A 20,034-nucleotide genomic window follows, 5' to 3' on the forward strand; every position below is an offset into this window, starting at 1 on the left:
TATTTGTTCGTTGCCGTCTAAATAAAACATGTGATTCATCTTATCAAGCTACCGCGTGCAGTAATTACCTACCGACTACTAGTATCGGCGCTTGTCGCCAGCAACGAGCTGGCCGGCTTGCGCGTATGAAGGGCACTTATGTGTGCCTCACACGGGTGAAGAGGGCAGCATTGAGTGTCCTCTCGGCAATCTTCGTTGAACCCGGAATCACCTTTTCCGATAGCGGGGTGCAGTTCAGTCGCAGTCAACCAGCCAGTCGTTGCGTCATGTCATGAACTAGAACCTAATAATACAATAATACACTTGGCCGGTCGGTTCTAGACCACCGAATCACTTTCCATGATTTCACACTTGAACGTATCATATGAGAGAAGAGGCACTTGGTATGTATATAATCCCGTCTGCACACCCTATAAATAGTAGGTAATCCGATTCTCACACAGGAAAGAGTAGGCAAAAACTACACATCCAAATCCCCCCCACTCACGAATGTCACTTGTAGTAGTAGCGTGCATTCCTCTCCAATCGCATAATCCCCCCTCCCTCCCCCCCCAATTCCCAAATTTTCAGACAACAAAACTCCACCCTCCCATGGTCACCCCACCCCCAGATATTGTAAAACTTTACACTTTGTACACCTGCCTCCCACCCCTATATAGAAATCCCATTGACTGAAGTCTTCGAAGAAAAGAAAAAAACAAAGGGAAAAAAATCTGTTCCGGAAAGTAAATAATCCTGTAAAAAAAGAAAAGCCCCGCCCCAGACCAAAAAAAGCAACCCAGAAGCTAGGAGAATTGAAATAAGGTAAAAAAGAAGCCCTGCCCATGCAAAAGACGCAAAGAAACTAGTGTACATTAAAACCCTAAGAAACGATTTAAAACGAAGGTATCTCCAAAGTGAATCAAGAAAAAGTGAGAGAAAGTAAAAGTCAAAAAACCAACCCAACGAACTGCAAAACAAAAAATAAAAGAAACAAAGTTGAAGCACACGGAACACCCCGTTTAAGAATAACATAGAAGAACCCAACCGAATAAAGACTGACCAGATACAAAACGCATGACAAATGAAATCGAGCTGAGGGTATTGGGATTAATTATTATCTCTTAGCCTTCTCCTGAGGTCTCTACCATCTTCTTTTTCCTTTCTCGCGTAAGTGGGGTTTTCGTTTCAAGCCTTTCGCTTACAATTGAAACTAAGCGCTCTGAATATGTATCCAGTAGTTGTGTCATCAGATCTCGTCCTGCCACATCTTGCGGCCCAAGGCTGCGGTTGGATGCATTTGATCGACCGCGGTTGCTCTTCCCCTCCCTATCTCCAGTCGCCCCCAATTCCTTTACAGTCAATCCTAACTCCCTCTGTAATTCCTTCAGCACCTCTGGGTTCACGCCCTCTTTGGCACCCGCGTCGATTTTCTTCCGGAAGCTTCTTAGACTTCGCGAAAGACTCTCGGCAAGCCCATTCATATTTCCTGCGCCGCCAGTGCCGAGAATTGGCGTATCAACACTTCCCACACTATGTCCCCGTACCCGTGTTCTTGTAGTAGAGCTTCCTCTACGTAGAGGGGTTGGGGCAGTTGGGGCCTTTTTCGTTGTAGTTGGGCTTGGTGTTCGATTTCTAATTTTTCGGCCTTCCCGTAGACTGGCTGGAGGGGAGATGCTTTTTCGCCCGACGCTTGTTCGTTTAGTGACATCTGCGCCGAAGAGCGGAGTTGACGGAGATGCTGAATCATCTGAAGTCGTTGAAGGTGTCGGTGTCGCGGATGATGCTGTTGAGACTGTGCCTGGTAATACAGCTGGTAGTGTAGGCACTCCTTTGGCACTTGTTGTCCGGTTCATCCCGTATGCTGAGGTCTTCCGCCTGAGTGTCCGCGGAGGAGATGTGTTGCCAGTGTGAGATGACGCGGGCCTACTAGATTGTGCTGAACCACCAGGCTTTGGGGCGAAGTCCATCAGCTCAGTCCTGCTCAATACACGTCGAAGTGGTGGTCTGGTTGCAGTCATTTCCTTCTTTTGAGAGGTAATATTTGCGGTTCCATCTGTATCTACAACAGTTGCTGGTTCGGGCTCAGAATTCTTTGGTGTAAATCCCCAGATCATTATGGTCCCATCTGACCCTGTACTTATGACAATTGTTTGCCCCGTCTCCTCCCCCTTCTGCGGTTCTCGTTCCAGCAAAACCACATCGCTGACTCCTTCAGTATGTCCCCACTCCTTGTCAATCAGATTTCCCGACAAATCATAGAGCCTTATGCTCTTATCCGTTGTTGAAATTCCTGCAAGGATTCTAGCCCGTGGAAACCCTTTATCCTTGCTGACCGTAACAGAATCCATCACCACAGCATCGCCCGACTCATCTGTCGCCTTGAAACTGCCAAACCCTTTCCCGGTATTCAAATCGAATTTCTGAATCTGTCTATCCATAGTCGAGACAATAAGTGTTGAATCTGAAAGTGGCGTCATGTGTACTGGCGATGCTTTTGTTGTAAGAGTCCTGACGGGCACATATGCCATAGTAATCGAACCATTAATAGCCTCTCGGCGACAAAGTTCTCTAATGACGATTGTTCTGTCCGCTGAGCAAGTCAAAAGTTTGTTTCCACTGTCCAATAGTAAAACTCTATTCACGCTGGCCGTGTGATCATCCAATGTCTGTGTCAATGTCCATCCCTCTGCATCCTTGTGAAAGACTTGTGCTGTTCGGTCTCTCGAACAGCTGGTGATAGTATCTCCACATATCGCAATGTCCATAATTTCACCGGCATGCGCTTTAACGGCATACAGGCAATCCTGGTGTTTACCGTCAATTACACTAGTCGAAACGTCAGCCCAGGGTACAAAAAAAATGTCCGGGGCCTTATAAAATACCGTAGAACACCATATTTATCACCAGTAACAAACATGCCGCCATCCTCTGAAACCCTAACAACTTTAAGTTCATTTGCTACGTCATCTTCACTCTCCATAGGTTGTTCAAGCTCAACCTGAAATTCTCCTCTAGTCACACCATCCAGATTCCAGAACAATACAGTACCTCCAGACGACCACGTGAAGAAAAGAGCGTCGGAAAAGCAATTCAGTGGAAGGAGTCGAACACCGAGGCAGGGATCGTGGTGAGCCGGCAATTCGCGAACGAGAGTATTCGGGACAGGAACGCCATCTACAGTAGACATGTTGATCATTTTAAGTGATTTGTTAGAATCTAAGGTAAATAAATGACCAAGCATGCTCGCCATGGCGAGTACGTGTGCGGGTCGAGATCCAAAAGGAAGGACCGGAGAACTAGAACGTGACGATGATGGCGATTCTGGTGGTGTCGAAGGTACAATCTCCTTCAAAACAAGAGCCCTGAAAATAATCAGTGTGCGTCCCTTGAACTCGGCTGGAGCGCTACGGACCGAATGCTCCCATGTCTGCCTGCCACCCATGCGAACTTTGAATCCGCATCCACGGTGATCGAACTGACACCAAACTCGGCGCTTGCGACCCTAGTGAATCTAAGCCCACTCTCGTCGAGCAAACAGATATCCCCCTTCTCCGTGCAAACTAAGGCTTTGTCGTCCGATATACCGACAACGCAGCTCATGGTCGAATCCGACATACTACCCAAAAGCGCATTTCGGCCATGCAGGACCTTTGGTCCTGGGTTAACGGGCTTTTGCTTTCTGGCTGTCAGCCTCAGTTGTTTGCGACTGATGGACAGAGATTTTCTCACATCTTCTTCAGTTCTCCAGATTTTGACATGTCTTGTTCCCACACTATCCAATTGTTAATAATCGTCTCGAAGCCGCTCGGGGTGTATGGATTACGGACGTAACAAGACTTTTTCCCATCCATGCGATCTGCCGTACAAAGCTTGTACATTTGTTAGTCGCGTGAAGGCGTACCAATCCGCTCCTGTTTGTGTTTAATGACCAGACGTAGACGAATCCGCTACAGATCCCCCACCAATTAGCTTAGGCCAGATCTTCTTCTTCGGACTGCAATTGCGATTGCTTACTCGTTCATGGTGCCTATGCTAGCTAAGTATCGTGAGCATGCACTGAAAGCCACGTCGCGCACTCCAAAGGTGTGTTCGGACATGGCCGCAGCAGGGATATCACTAGGTACATCCTTGGACATTGAAAAGATCAAAATCCTTGGGTTGTAACCAGTCTGCCGAGATAGATTTTTAAACTTTAGCATGGATAATCACTCGGTGACAACGAAGATCGGTGGTGCATACCTCTCCAACCGCAAGCCATTTCCCATCGGGACTAAACGATAAGCAGGTTGCAGCTTTTATTCGCTCACGAGCTGACCACGTCTTTGAGCTTGGTGAATCATCCTGGGCGAATGGTGATGCAGAGTTAGTATATTGGTAGCCGACTCCAGACTCTCGCAGCGACGCTGCTGTCCTATTTCTGGTCTCCTGGATGTAGCTAGTTGGTGTAGAAGGTGCAAATGAGGCTCCGGTAGAAGCAAGAGTAGGGGCGTTAGGTCGAGCCCTAAAGAACCGTTGGGTGATCTGAAAGTCGTCATCAAGGTGAACGACCACAGCAGCGGCACCCGCAGTGTAGGCAAAGGATCGTGATGGGGGATGGCTGTCGAACGCAGTGGTAGAACAGCCTATCACTCTTCTCAAAGAGAGACCGCAATCGGAGAATGGTGAGGCGGATGAGGCTGAAGAAGAATTCTGTCGGGATTTGCTTTGTGAACGATTGTTTGGGCGTGATGAAAGGAATACAGGGGAATTGTTGTTTGGGGTCGCAGTAGGAGTGAGTTTGAGGTTAGGAATACCTCCAGAGTTCTTGGAAATAGGAGTGAAGAAGCCTGACATTCTGTCCCTCATCACTATGAAGTCCCGAGACGTCAATGGAAGGGGACCAGATGAAGGTCGAAGTGAAGGGGAGGTAGGACTGAGGACAAGAAATTGGGCCGACGAAGTTGGAAAGGCCTAACTCTGCATCTGGAAGGGAAACCAAACAGTCTTGTATGAATGTCGACTGTCATGCACGACGCACAATAGAGTGAAGATGGACAACAATTCTAAATAGAATTGGGGGGGTGGAGGGAGGTTTGTGGGTTAGATACGTGGGAAATGGCTAGGGTCTAGTGTGATCGATGATGATGCAAAGTCTCTTTCAGTATGTCCGTCTCTCCGTCTCTGGGATTCTGGGCCAATCCCTCTTCTAAATTCTTCTGTCTCTCTCTTCGCACGTTTTTTCCGTCTCTCTTTTTCACTCTCACGCCGATAGACAACGTGTAGTTGAACTTAAGTAACCTCTCCGGGGTAGAATAAGAGCAGTCAGAGCAGTCCTGCAGCAGCACGAGACTGGTGAGCTAGAGTACCCTTAGCGGCTATTCGGTGGTTTGATCCCGGGTGATCTTCCTTTTTTTTTCTGGTTCTTCCTTCCCTTCCCTTTCTAAGAAAAATAAAAGTGAGGGGAAGCTGTATGAGGATGTATGAGGTACGTGTATGATGTTCAGTGATGTAGACCTGCGTCGATAAAAGACGTGTAAATGTTTTGTAGGCCCGGTCCGCTAGTACTCGATTGCAGCAGAAACCGGCAGCCCGGTGGAGGTTGACAGGGAGTTCGACGAAACAGAGTGCAGGAAAGGGAAAAAAAGAGCGGATAGAGTGAGTTAACGCATACAAAGGGACCAAAAAAGCAGCAGTAGCAGCAGCACACACAGACACAGACAGGAAGGACAGGCAGTAGAGGCAGAGGCAGGCAAGCAACAGACAAGCAGCAAACCAAAGGTACAGTAAGTAACCAAGCAAAGAGAAATCAGCAGCCCTCGAGCGGCGTGTGCGCAAGAAGGGGAAGGGTCAAAAAAGCAACAATCCAGAATTCTTGACCTTAAGCAGTTTTCGGGGTGAGGCGTCCGTGCTCGCTAACTTCTTCCGGTATCGTGGAATGGTTGCTTGGCTTCGGGTCCCTCCTTCGCTTGGATCTGGTTGGCTCACCTTCTCTTAACTGCACAGGGGTCACCTTGACCCAGCAATAACAGCGAATCCGAAAACCTGGCTGCCAGCTGCCTCCGTCACGCAGATGCGGCCGATCGAACAACCTCAGTGACCAAAATATCTCGTCCAAACTTACTGTCTCTACTGTACCTGACTGAATTGGTGAGCATGTAGATATATTTACATCTGCTCGACCTTGAAGCCGCCAGACTCGGTTCTAGACTAGGAACATCGGGGATCTTTACACGCGGGATTGATCCAGTAAACGCTCTTCCTCCTTCTCAATCCCTCCGTTTGGCGCGGCTCTGGGATGTTAATCCGGGGTGTTATTGGCATCTCTTGGCAATCAAATTCCCCCCCAAATCACCTGTGCACCCAGAAATGAGATTGCGATCCGATTAAACAGGAGCCAAACAGAAACCAACTGTAACATCACAAATCCATGACTACATGTTATGCTCCAGAGGAGGATAAAGCACCTGGGAAGAGAAATACATCAGATTTCTGCGCATGCATATAAATCGACTACTACTCTAGCTACTCTACATGGAGTCATCGACATTGATTACCTACCATCACTGTAGGTACAGCTCATGAGAAGAGCTCCATCTTCCCATCTAAAAAACACGAGGGGGCACATATGTGCATAAGTAGAGTGTATTTTACTTTACCTAGATATCTGCAACCCACCTGAAAAAGTTTATTTATCCGGGTCCCCGCGATCGACTGATGATTACACCTTCAGTTCACTAACATACCGATTCATCTCGCCAGATTTTGCAGTGGGTGATCCCGCGGACGGCGGAAAAGAGATAATAAAAGCAATAAGGCTGAGAAACAGGACCACGGTTCCAGGTGGTGTTGCCTAGGAGAACCATGCAAGTAGCGGGCGGGCAAGCAAACAGGCATAATCTACGATAAACGAGCCCGATTGGTAAGATCCAAATTACCCTCCAAGATGACGAGTCGGTTATTCTGTCAAATGCCCTTGCGTTACCCATCGAGCGAGTACATTTCCCCGTAATCTGTAAAATCGATATCGATCGAAGTTTGAAAGGAAGAGGAAGTGGAAAAATGTTTCCTGCGTCTGTGATCGCAGCCTATTTCAAAAGGACAAAATGTTTATATCGCATAGGTCTTCAAACAAATAAGTACATGTTGGACCGAAACTGGCGAGATACAGGAGAAGAGGGGAGCTGACAATTAGCCCTTGTACTCTATCCGGATTTGGCCACGAGCCGTAGGAAGTTGGATATGGAAGTTGGATATCGGGGCTGATAATGAGAGCCTCCCTATGGCCGACAATGCCGAATCAATTGAGTTATTCGGCACAGATTCCGACTTAAGATTCATACGAATGACACCGGGAAGACACCCGGTGGGTGAGCGGGGGAAAACATAACATTCATCTTATTCAAGATAAGCCCTTACCTGTTTTAATCAGTAACACCACATCCGTAAGCTACAAGAGGAGAAGCCCTTTTCACTAAAATACGCTTCATTTCCCAGCGCTTCTTTTTGTCTGTGGCACCACCGAGCCACAACCACCACCACCAACTTGATAGCAACGCCTCAGCTATTCTGGCGCGCGGTTATTTATCATTGACATCTGCTTTATTTAGTCATTCACTACGTCCTACTCAAGTGCCGAAAAACTCACTGCGCGCCCAGGGGCTCCAAAAAAAGGCAAGTCACAATTACTTTAAAAGCTACTTAGGTTGGTCAATGTTGTTTATTTTATCAACAATAGGTCTAGCCCCTGAAGATCTTGACAGCGAATAGTGGGTGATCATCGTAGATTAGGGTACGGATGGAGTTCATCGCTTCGCTTCGGTGCGCTTCATTTGGACTGGAATGAGAATGCTTAAGAATTCTAGAATGGGTATTTAACATGTTGTTGGGGAGCTACGTCCTACATAACTGTTATGAGATGCTTAACGATGAGGTCCCTACATCATGTCGTTGAGGAACTAGCATTGAGGACACCTATCTATCGGTCTGTGGTGACAGATACATAAACAAACAAGTTTACCAGAGTCCCACCGATCGCACAGAATCTCAGACAGAGATTGTATCACCGAGATACTCGGAATCAGCAATACGGCATGCACAGAAAAACGAAATAAAACACAAATTAAATGAAAATGCACATATGAAGTTACCGGAATTTTATTGGGAGGTCGGTCGGTAGCCCTTGGTCATTAGCATAATGCCATTTTCACTAATAATGCATACTGAATCAACTGGCTGCAAGGCAACAATAAGTCTTACCCCTCACGTTCACCGTTGATGCAATTGCACCTAGACTTAGAAACAATAACATCGATTAGTTAAAGACTCATGGAATCAATTTTGGGGAACAATACACTACAAAATATACTATCACCTCGGATTAAGCAATCGAATTGGATTATTTTTCAATCCTTTATTTTAGGAAGGTTTATCAGCGCAAACTCAGCCTCCACGATTGAAACACGTATAACTCAGATCTGAACTCAATACATCCACTTCTCGGCGTATCAAGTCTGTTCGTCGATAACTATAATATTATACACTCTCTTTTCCGAGTTTCGAGCATATTGTTGCTTCTACGACCCAGCTTTTCCATTCCCTCCGTTTCACAATTGGACTTTTGGCACTGGGACCTTTCATGAGAAATTTAGAAACTCAATCAGAACATCTGCGAATAGGACAAAGAAATCTCTAAATCACAGCAGCAATATCTTTTATTGTGCTAGCTACAAGGACCTAGGCTTAAAACATGAAATCATGTGGAAATCATGAATTCTCACTCGGTTCGATTTCAAATCGAACCGGCAAAACTAATGAATCACAATATTCAATAACATCTACGAAGTCAACTGCACATCGCAAAGTCTTTGATACTTCTCGTCACAATCGACACATCGATAAACACCACTTTGGACACAACTTCTTTTCCAGCAAATTTTTTGCTTCCTCTCACCTTCAATTGTGAACGTCAAGCCAAGGACAGGTGCCTCGTCATAATTTAGCTCGATATCAGCTCCAGTGTATTCGAGAACCATGTCTCCAATGCCATATACGTGGGGAATTTCTGTCTCCAAGAGCGGTACAACGTCGCATGGTTTATTTTCCAGTCTGCGCCTTTTATTAGGTTGGTTATGAGGGCGAATGTAGGATGGAATATTGAAGTTGTTCATGTTGACTAATAATTGTGGCTTTTGGTGAGACGAGTGATAGCGCGAGTAAGCGACTGGTGAGTGGTGGTGAGTTGATGGGTAGTAGTGATGAGAGAAAGGATGATGGCGATGGATACTTTTATAATCATTGAAAAGTATTCATGTTTCACTATTCGGAGGATGATGGCTTTGAAAGTGAAGATGATCGCGACGGGAAGCACAGTTTCTTCAAACTGCGTTTAAAAGAAGTTAGAAACATGAATATTTTGGGTTTTTTTTTGTCACGTGTTGGCGCATACGGGATATCCACAAATGGAACCAACTTGAATAACGGTAAGTAGTGGGTTTATTTACATGCATGGTCTCGAGCTCCTGAGTTGCGCTGGCTGCTAGCAACAGCAGTTGTATCTGGCGGAATTAGTCAAGGTTGAGAACTTGTGATATGATCTCAGCTCGGGAATTATCTTAAAGGCGTTCAATATTGAGCAAATTACAAACAATTAGTAGTACATTCTGGACCTGCACTATCTACCTGCGGGTTTGTATCCGACCCATGTACTAAAGATTAGGCCCGGGATCAATGGTGGGATCCTAGCTACTAATCATGATCGACTATGCATGACTATGTAGTCCTTCCAAGGATAGAAGCGTTCAGAAATTGAAAGAGGATTATCCCAGAGTGACGTATAAACTTGAAGTTTTAAGGAAAATAGCTGAGATGAACTGCCTTGGTATTTAAAGCCCCTCTCCGGGATGCCAAATTAAACAGATGCAGAAGTATGAGTAGTTAACCATATGTTTTGACAAAATATTGATCATCGATTATCGGAAAGATGGATATATGTAGTAGATTCTTCTTTGTTGCTCTTGAAAAACAGAGACGGGGCTTATCTGTGAATTCTATAAACATCAATATCACGTTCATCCTGCTGATCGTTCAATGAAAAGTTTTGAACTAGAAATGGGTCGTCACACAAGTACTTGCGGTACCGATTCACGAGTGATATCTCATGACGGCAAATGAACTCGATCTCCTCCAGTGAACACAAACAACTCAACTGTACAAGTACATGTAGTACTCTAAAACTTCCAAGAGAGCAACTCTAGTATTTCAACTCAACGGATAATTGCTGATTATGGGTAGTAAGGCAACCCACCAGGAGAGGACTCATGTATTTATATAAAGAACTCAGTACACATATCAAACCCCATTTAAGTGCTTTTAAAAAATTACGTTTGTACGTGCCATAAAACACATGTACATGTAGTTCCCTCAACCAAGGCACAATTGATTGATTCAACTCGCCCGTACACTCGTCTGTAGGCGTACCAAAAAGCAGGTTAACTGATCCGAAAGTATGTGAATAACCAAACCTCTCTCTTTACAAAACCCACCCCACAAATAAACCTAGGACTTTACACTAAGATAACCTCTATCACTTGACGACGCCCATAACCCGTCCTCTTCTTTTTTTTTTTTTTAGTAAATATCACATCGCACAAACGAAGGAGAAAAAATTAACCGAGATAAAACATAGGGGTATCGATATATCTACAAGAAAGGCCTAATCTCGGCTTCAATTCGCCAAAGCCTGAGGAGAAGAAAAAAAAAAAAAAGGATTAAAACAAAAGGAAAAAGAGCAAAAAAACTCCCCGCTGAAACAAGAAATTAGGCTAGGCAAGCACCATCTTTCCACAGTTACCCATATATTCACACCGTCAAGTCTCCGCTATCTTCCATTAAATTCCCATTATGAATTTTGAGTTGAGCTTCCCTCCCCGCCGTTATCAGCCTCCTGGGGCTTACTAGCTGCCGCATGTAGTCTCTGGTCCAGGGCCTTCAACGCCAAAGCTCTTCTTCTGTCCGCTTCAGCTCTTGCGCTACCTGGGACTGGCACCCCACTCGTGCTACCACTCCTTGAATGCCCTCCGTGACCACCGCCAAACAAAGTTTCCAGCCTTGCATCACCACGTGCCTCTGCCCTAGTATTGCCCGCTGAAATATCTGCCGCAGAAAATGGCGTGCAAACCCTGATTGTGACTAGAAGATTGTATACGACCTCTGAGACAATTGCAATAGGCCGACTTAATGGGTCCGGGAAGAAGTAAGCAATCGCAAAGGTCTCACTTGCATCTCCCTTAAGGCTAGGCGCCTGGTTGCTCCCCAGATCCGGGAATGAGCGCTTATAAAAGCGCAGATAGCACCATCCCGCGCCAAACCCTAACCAAGCAAGTATCGCGGCCACGTCCGTCCCAAACAGTGGTCCCGATAGTGTGTTGACAAGGAGAAACAGCGCTGGAAAGTGTTTCACCCGAATTTTGATGATGCCGCGAAACACGTCAACCGTGTGTTCGGGGACTAGCTGTTTGAACGCCACCAAAAACCCTGCTTGCAATGCTACCCCGCCACAGATGGTGACAAAGCTGGCAGATGGATCCCCAGTAATAGCGAATGTGATGAGGTATATAACGAACGCTAGGAAATTTGGTATGATTCCCACAACGAGAATAAATTTCCCGTACTCAGAGCTACCCCATGCGCGCTCAAGGTATTTCCCGCCGTAGAAAAGAGTTGTGAGTGTGATGATAAGAGTAAAGATATTTGATTCAATGAATGCCGCTGTTAAAAAGGTCCACGGGAAAGGGAGAGATTCTGCGGGGACCACCGTAAGGTAGGGTATGGTGAAGTACTCCTCGGGTATTTCACCCTCAGATGCTGGTAAGTCCGGGGAAGTTGTTGAGTCGGGGGTTTGACGTGAGAGAAAGTCCCTGTACCGGAGTGTTGCTGTAATGATGGATAATGATATCGTGAGGAGAAGAGATACCCGTGTCAGGGGGGGGATGTTGACTCGAGGGGGCATTGCAAGAGCAGTAACGGGAAGGCAAACCAGGGCGGGTGATAATTAGTGATGAGCTAACAGAAGGGATTTTGATGATGAAGAATTGTGAGGGGAGGTGACGTGACGTTAGATAGGTTGACGGAACTGGCTGGCTGCTTAGGTACTCCACGTTTCCCTAAGATAAAAAAACAAAACGGGAGGGTAACGCGCGAGACAAGGAAGTGGCGCAAAGACCAACCGTTAAAGTGGCTTAAGAGCAGCAGGCAGCCACAGATCGAAGTTTCAATGTGATGCGATATGCAGCCGAAAGGGAAAGGTTTGAGATGGTGACCAGGCTAGCGAATTGCCTTCCGCTGCTAGGCCCAAAAGGGATGACGCATTGAAGATGGGATTCTGGTGGATGTTCGAGTCTCACTCAGGGTGCCATGCCATGCCACCATCATGCTGCTTACTGCAACGGTTCCAGGTGGTGATCTTCTGTGGCCCTTGTTGCGTAACTCGATATAGCTATCCTCAGCTACCTACCTAGGAGGATGAGGAGAAGAGGGGGGGAGGGGGGCACAATGTAGTCTCTCCTGAATTGAAGAAGTCGTCTTGAATATTCGAATTCGATCCCATCCCTTGAAAAAAGACCCTATCTGCCCTAGATAAAGTAGCCAAGACAACATAAGCAACGTGCAACCGAAAACACGCAACGATCAAGAAAGCCTCCAGAGTCTGAAAGAGCCTACCCCCGGTCAACCAGAATGCCCCTGGTCCCCGGATCTCTCTCTTTCTTTCTGCTGTCCAACATCAAACCGCTAAAGGTGGCTGTTTAACACCTCATTCGGCCTGTCTGAGCATCCCATCCATCCACACCATAACGCACCCACACGGACGGAGGCCCACCCCCCCCCCCCCCCCAGTCACTCTTCAATTTCCAGCAGACCCGAACCAGTCCCAGCCCAGTCAGTAGCCAGTCAATCTCCATCTTTGAATTTATCTTGCTCAGTCGCGACTCGGCCAACCATCAACTGGGGACCTGTCAATCTCGAATCGATCAGTCAATCAATTGTAATCTTCAAATCTCCGAGTCTCCAAGTCCTCCTCTTCCCCAAACATACACATTTGCCCATACTTGTCCATCCATACATAGGAACTTCTCCATACCTCTCTTTACATTACTACATACTACGTACACACACGATACCTAGACCGTGTTGTTCGTCTCTTTCCCTCTCTTAAACTCCAGTCTTCTTTCTTCTCGAGGTCAAGGGAGACACAGTTCATGTAATCAACCATTCCTCACCATTCATCTTTCCGTGTCCACCCATCCGCCTCCCCCAGACAGCCCATTGCCTGGCCGCTTTTCGCTGCATACACGCGCACATCCTGTATCCTGTGCCTCTCGGCATCACTTAGAGCCACGCACCCGTCGTGCTTGCCTACCCACATCCTGCCTGGCTGCTTACTTACCTACTTCCTTCTCCGTTCTATTGATTGATTGATATTATTCCCCCAAAGAAATCTCGAAAGTGTAGGGAAGAAAGAAAGAAAATAAAGAAGGAAGAACAAAAGAAAAAGGCCCACAACCCTTCTCTCGCTTCCCCAGCGCCCATCCGCGGCTGCGCTTGTCCAAGTTGGCCTGCCCTGGTCTCTCCACCATCCATCAATCAGTCTACATACCCTCTCATTCATCCACTCACTCCCACTCCAGCAATCTGCAATAACTGTTCGTCTCGTGCTTTCTTTTGTGTCTTTTCCCCAATCTATAATCTCTCTCTCTCTTCTCTTTCAGACCCTATCTTCAATTCTTTCTCTCAGTCACCCATCCTTTTTGATTCCAACCCTTTCCGTCTCACGTATCCATTCACTCAACCAACTCTTCCCTAGCCTTCAACTTGGTAGACCCCCCAATCCCAGATTCTCCCTTCAACCATCACAACCCCATCACAACCCCATCTCTATCCACCTAACCCTGTTTTTTTGATTCGCTGTTATCAACTAACCGTCAATACTGCTAGCCCCCGTCGCGTGCGTCTTTGTGAGCACCTATGTCAAGCTCACTGACGTCTGAAAAAGTGAATTACCTCGTCTGGAGGTGAGTTTCTGATTCTCGAGAATATATACACCTATCCTACATTACATGCATACATCACACGCACTATCACCCCCACCCCCTTCAATATTTCTTCACCCCATCCATCAGTCCCCACTCTCATCAATAAACCCCTTCAGTCCGAGCTTCATAGGGACTCGAAAGTAATTATAGAAGTAAACCCGCTTACACTTATATCTGATACTTAGGTACCTTCAAGAGTCAGGTTTGTGCGCCCTTCCCTGATTTCCATATTCTTCGACTGGATCCCTCATTTTTTTTTGACTTTCATCTCTTTTACTCCTGTACCTCCATTGCTTAAACTATCCGTGCGACAGGGTTCCGGGAATCGGCCTGCAAATTTCAGGTTGAGAGTAAGGTGGACAGAAAAAATGGCTTTGGAGGGATGAAGACTGGCTCATTGATATACCTGATCCAGAGAGGTCTTCAGTACGTTGAGTGCGCCGCGCTCGTCAATAAGGCACGTTCACTTCGTTAGCGTTCGGGAGGCTGGTGCTATGTCTCGCGATTTCGATGGTTGCAGGATACGTCGCTGACTAAGGGTATCCAACCACAACAGGATGGTGGGTTGAGAAAAAAGTCTGCCGAGCCTTTCTGTTTCTTCCCAAACATCAATTCTGCGGTCGATGTGGAGGACGAAGGTGTTGGGGAGGAAAATGTCCACGCTCAAGAAGACGATGATGATCCAATGGAAGGATCAAATTCTCCAACTTCCGCCACAACCACTCAGACGACGAGTTCAAGAAAGCATGGGCGGGATGATGTGATAAACGGAAACGGCGTAACAGGCCACAAGCGAAGGAAAAAGGTGTTACCAGGAGCAGATGGCGATACGCCAATGACAGACGGTTTTCCGGAAACACCTGTACCTGTCGAACTCAACAGCATCGGTACCCAGATGGAGGAAGAGGTTGTTGAATTGACAGCGGCAGATACAATACTGCTCGGACAAGAAGATAAAAGCGTGTTAACATGCGCATGGAATCCAGTACATTCGACGGTACTTGTTACAGCAAGTCCAGACTCGATCGCGCGGATATGGAATGTGCCGCTCGAGGCAGCACAATCGTCCATGATTCAAAATAAGATTATATCACACGAACCGTTGGTTCAGAAAAAGGCGACTTTAAATGACCCGACGGTTTCAAGACACGGAGATGTAACGGCATTGCGTTGGAGTCCACAGGGGGATCTGCTGGCCACAGGCTCTTTCGACGGACAAACAAGAATATGGACAACTGATGGATTCTTACGCTTCTCGCACTCACTGCACAAATACCCGGTTACCAATCTAAAATGGAACAAATCGGCAAATACATTGCTTTCATTGTCGTGTGATGGGAAAATCATCGCGTGGGATGCTGTTACAGGAGACCTTCGAAAAAGCTATGAGTTGGCGAATATGGAAACAGCGGGTGATATGGACTGGGTGGAAGATAACCAGTTCGTCGCATGTGGCGACAAAGGAGGCGTTTTCAAATACGACTTGAACACCGAAGAATCTTTTGCGTATTCAGGACACGAAGGAGAAGTGAACTGTATAAGCTGGGATGAAGTATCAGACCGGTTTGCCACCGGAGGAGCGGTGGATAATACTGTTATGGTTAGCACAGTTCTCTAGAATTGAAACCTCACGCGCTAGTACTAACAATGTGTCTAGATTTGGGACAAAACCACGGAAGCTTGTGAGGCTAAGCTGACAGGACATATCAAATCGGTCGTTTCCCTCGTTTGGCAACCCATAACAACTAACTCGCCTCCTACATGCCGCATCCTCGCTTCTGCGTCCGATGATCGCACTATTCGCATATGGAACACAATCTCAAGGACACTGATCCATGAGCTACAATGCCATATTGATCCTATAGAAAGCATTTCCTTCTCACCAGATGGTTCACGGTTAGCATCGAGTGCAAACGGAAGGTTGGTTGTATGGAAGACAGAGACGGGTACAATGACGCACGTGTACGATGGAACGAAGGTTAGGAGGAAGAACGGGAAGGTGTCATCAGGAGATGACGAAGGGATCAATCAGATCAGCTGGGACGAGGGAGGAGTTAGGGTTGCGGTAGGAGGTGGAGAGCTGAAGGTGAGTTATATGCACTAAGTGTCGGTAAGTGAGGATTGCTGATAAGTGTGTAGTGCTCGGTGATACGTCTAAAGCCATCACCTTGACATGGAAGATCCCGAGAGGGGGGTACAGATATCCGTTTCGCCACACTGTCTCTGTAGTTCGGAAAGACTTGGGACTCCAACAAGACTAGAAAGGTTGTAGATGAGGTAGGCATGTCGCATGCGTTGCTAATGAAATATTTTGGATGCAGAAGCGACGTGGTGGGGATACTGGAGTTCCTTTTTCTTTATCTTATCGCCATATGGAGTTTTATTACGGTGTTTGTGTTTTTTTTTTTTTGTTGTATTCTTTGATGGACGTATGTTTTTGATATTGGTCTGCGTGTCTGGATTCCAAATGATACGGAACATGCTGAAAGGCCTACGACAGAAAAGGACCACAGCATTTGGTTGGAGAAACATATTTAGACCGACAAACTAACCGACTCTTCCAGCTAACCAGGAGACAATTTCTTTTCTAACTATTTATTATCCTTTTTACTGTTTGATTGCACTGCTTGTATACTAGTAAAGTACTCTTACCATTTTGACTTGTTGGGGTATCCCCTTTTTCTTTCATCTTTTTCATCTGGCGTGGTGGTTTATCTTGGAAAAAATGCGGATGTCCCTTTGTTTCGTTTCATCTCATTTATATATTATATACATGTATGATTGTGTTGCAAATTGGAGGAAGTTAGCTGGATGTGCATGCGGGGTTCGGGGGTGTTGGGTGTTGGGTGTTGGGTAAGGGGGTGCGATGGTGATGATCTTTTTCTATTTCTTGCTTCTTCTTGGCCGTCAGTTTGCAGGACTTTTTGATGGAAAGCTTTTTCTTCCCCGTGGGGTGGAGATAGGAAATTATTTCCTTTGCGTGTTTTATTGGCATTTTGGAATTTGGTTTGATAAACAAAAGATAGCATGGTTCTCTTTTTCTTCTTTTTTTCTTCTTTTTTTAGTGTTTCTATACTCATTTCCCCTTCCCTCCTTCGATACCTACACGCATAGTTACATATACTATGTTGGTCTCTTTTGTTGTCTTTTGCTGGTCTGGCCTGATCTAGTCTTTTGCTGGCCCCTTTGAGATTGCTGCTACTGTTGTTACTATTACATTTTGGTACTATAAATTCTATGGGTTGATATTCTATTAGGTGATCGGCATCAATTGCTTGATACTCATTACTGCATCCTGACTAGTTTTCTTCCACACTCAGGGGCAACTACGCATGCACTGTAGATAGCCGTTTGTCTCTATTATTACTGGTGCACCGAGTTACGATTCATGACCCTATCATAGAGAAGCCGACCGAGTGAGAGTGCATTATCATCATACGGTCAATGGCGAGTGAGAAAACATGTGTGAGAAATCATGATTACATCCTTTTATTTTCCTTAACCTCGACCACAACTCCGGCCCTAACGTACATCCTCTCCTACGCCCCCCATCTGGCATGGTCCGCCAGCGGAGTATGTATACAATAGAATACAGACATGCGTGATCCCTCGATAGGATGATAACCAAAAGCAAAAACAAGTGCTTGTGCATGCGAAGATAGAGAAGGGTATGGTGGAAGGGTATGAGCATGAAAGAAGACTACTACAAAGATTATTCCAATTCGAAAACCAGTCTATAACGCAACAGTCAAAAAAGAACAGAAGAAAAAAGAATTTAAAACAACACCACACCTCCGCGAAGAAAGAAAGAAAGGGTTAGTAAAGATACAGAAAGAAAGAAAATAAACCACCCGTCAAAAAGAAGTCAATCAATTGCTGCTGTTCAGGAAGTTAGATTCTACTCGTCCAAGACTGCCCTTTTGGCAATCCATTTCTTCCACTCCTTCTCGCAGTTGCGCCCATATGCCTCGCAGTTGCCAAGGTTGAGGATAAAATCGCCGTCCTCGTATGCGCCTTCATCGCTGCTGCCAGTGCCGGGGAAGCTGTTCATGATGTTTTGTGGGACCAGTGCAAGCTTCGTGAGGATTGTGGGGTGCCATTGGACGATATGCTCCTATAAAACACCACTATTAGTTTTCTCCAATTGAACGCCTCTTTCTAGGGGTGAACACTAACCAATGCATGCCTCTCCGCCTTCTGGAACCCATACAGCCTGAAAATCGGATCAAACCAGGCGTCGAGCAGATAACTTGCCCACTGCCCCCTCTTGACTACCATCGCGCTCGGATCCAGCCCCTCTTTATCCTGCGTCAGCACAAACTGGATTCGCTCTGCAGGTACGTGGCGGTATGTCTTGATGACGCTGTCGGGCGGGACGATGGGTACATCGCGGCGCATGAGCTTTGCGAGGCGCTCGGGAGCCATGATATGGGATTCGATGGAGAGCGTGGGGTTCATGATGATGCTATTGGAGTCAAGGAAGAAGAAGGTGCTTGTGTAGGGGAAGGTGGACATGGCGTGGCGGAGAGCGGGGATGCGGGACCAGCCGCTGGGGACAGGCCCGATGGGATAGTCGCTGGTAGACTTGACAAAGAGACCGTAGCCTGTTGGTGTTAGCTGTGCCGAGTGATGCATTGTGAGTAGAGGGTATGTGTATACCATGGGCTTCAGCATATGTACGGCGGTTCTCGATCACTCGCTCTATGTGCTCCCCCGAGTGGTGTTTCCGGTCCACCAGTAGAACTAGCACAGTGTCTGGCGCATCCGACGGCCGTGACGGACCAGAGCTTCGTCCAAAGCACAGGATCAGGATTACCACGAGCGCGATGAGTGCGTATATAGGTCTTCGTCGGGAGAAGTATGCGCGTGGGACAGACGATGCTGCGAGGAAGGGGGAGGAACGGTGGTTCCGAGTTGGGAGCGCGAAGTGCATGCTTGTATAATTATTTCCGCCGAGAGAAAGCGAGAAAACGAGTGTAGGGTGCTGTGATCTGGAACGGGTCTGAATACCAGGGACTGATTGTTGCTGATGTTGGTGTTGCTGTGAGGTTGAGGTTGTAGAAGTTGTGGGGGTGGGGGGGTGCTAATTCATGATGTGGTTGGAGGGGAGAGCGTGCAAGAGCTGAAGTGGAGTGTGGATGAGGTTGAATTTGACAGGTCTCCTGAATCTTGGAAGGCTCGGCTTGATCTGCGCGCAGCAGCTCTCAGTTATTCTGAAAACGGAAAGGCTTGATTCGTATGTTCTTTAGGGACCAATTCCTTTCTCTCTGTGTTCTATGTATGTACCTGGGTTATTGCCTGCTTGCGGAGAGTCGAATTGAACTGAATTTGAGAGAGAGAGAACAATTAATAATCTGGCGATATCCCTCCCCCATGGCGTGTAGTACGTATGTGTGCAGTTCCTAAATATAGAGCACGTCATTGGCAATCTCTCGGATTCCCATTATGTGCGAGAGAATCCTGTGTTCCCAAATACCCTGGCCTTGGGTCAGGTCGGTCGGTCTTCGGTCTTTCGGAAAATATTCTTCCCCCCGATAACTGGACCACTAGAGTCAAGTACTGTTACTAGCCCATTCGATTGTCTGATAACGGAGTCAGAAACAAAACATCCCCCCGACACGAAACATGGTCAAATACCCTACTCACACCTCACCCACAACCAACTTAGGAGCTCTCACCTGCAACCAAAAAGCAACACCATACTGACCTGTCACCAACCAACCATTCACATCCAACTAGTCAGCTCCATCTTGAATCTTCTGCACGAGAACGGCAGATCTACTCCATCTTAGTCTAGCCATCTCAAAAGTAGATCTTCCAACCGGAGCCAGACGCTCTGCAAGGATTTGATAACCACACACACAATCACAATCCCATGTTGGCTATGAGGGATCCCACCTCCACACCCCCCACGGGCCACGAACAGCACCGTGCGCGTCCTTGGCCAAACAGAATACACTCACGAGCGTAGGCACACATGGACCCT

The 20,034-nt window shown here is 46.8% G+C and overlaps 5 protein-coding genes across 5 annotated transcripts; 1 reads left to right on the top strand and 4 right to left on the bottom strand.

Annotated features, from left to right (window-relative positions):
- Positions 1-1,103: 1,103 nt before the first annotated feature.
- Positions 1,104-4,827, bottom strand: H6S33_000285 (uncharacterized protein; the record flags this gene model as incomplete). Its single annotated transcript, XM_044831645.1, has 7 exons — positions 1,104-2,808; positions 2,865-3,344; positions 3,395-3,657; positions 3,712-3,754; positions 3,810-3,929; positions 3,997-4,151; positions 4,222-4,827. 7 exons carry the CDS (start codon positions 4,825-4,827, stop codon positions 1,104-1,106), a joined length of 3,372 nt encoding a protein of 1,123 aa, XP_044699844.1.
- Positions 4,828-8,795: 3,968 nt separating this feature from the next.
- Positions 8,796-9,128, bottom strand: H6S33_000286 (uncharacterized protein; the record flags this gene model as incomplete). The annotated part of the gene is made up of 1 exon (XM_044831646.1): positions 8,796-9,128. One exon carries the CDS (start codon positions 9,126-9,128, stop codon positions 8,796-8,798), a length of 333 nt encoding a protein of 110 aa, XP_044699845.1.
- A 1,730-nt stretch (positions 9,129-10,858) lies between these two features.
- On the bottom strand, positions 10,859-11,968 carry H6S33_000287 (uncharacterized protein; the record flags this gene model as incomplete). The annotated part of the gene is made up of 1 exon (XM_044831647.1): positions 10,859-11,968. One exon carries the CDS (start codon positions 11,966-11,968, stop codon positions 10,859-10,861), a length of 1,110 nt encoding a protein of 369 aa, XP_044699846.1.
- A 2,462-nt stretch (positions 11,969-14,430) lies between these two features.
- Positions 14,431-16,220, top strand: H6S33_000288 (uncharacterized protein; the record flags this gene model as incomplete). The annotated part of the gene is made up of 4 exons (XM_044831648.1): positions 14,431-14,505; positions 14,569-15,648; positions 15,706-16,134; positions 16,188-16,220. The coding sequence occupies 4 exons, from the start codon at positions 14,431-14,433 to the stop codon at positions 16,218-16,220; spliced, it is 1,617 nt and encodes a 538-aa protein (XP_044699847.1).
- Positions 16,221-17,946: 1,726 nt separating this feature from the next.
- Positions 17,947-18,981, bottom strand: H6S33_000289 (uncharacterized protein; the record flags this gene model as incomplete). Its single annotated transcript, XM_044831649.1, has 3 exons — positions 17,947-18,162; positions 18,225-18,652; positions 18,708-18,981. 3 exons carry the CDS (start codon positions 18,979-18,981, stop codon positions 17,947-17,949), a joined length of 918 nt encoding a protein of 305 aa, XP_044699848.1.
- Positions 18,982-20,034: the final 1,053 nt, after the last annotated feature.

This window comes from Morchella sextelata, assembly GCF_020137385.1.
Source record: "Morchella sextelata strain SCLS chromosome Unknown scls_1, whole genome shotgun sequence".
Taxonomy (NCBI): Eukaryota; Fungi; Ascomycota; class Pezizomycetes; order Pezizales; family Morchellaceae; genus Morchella; species Morchella sextelata.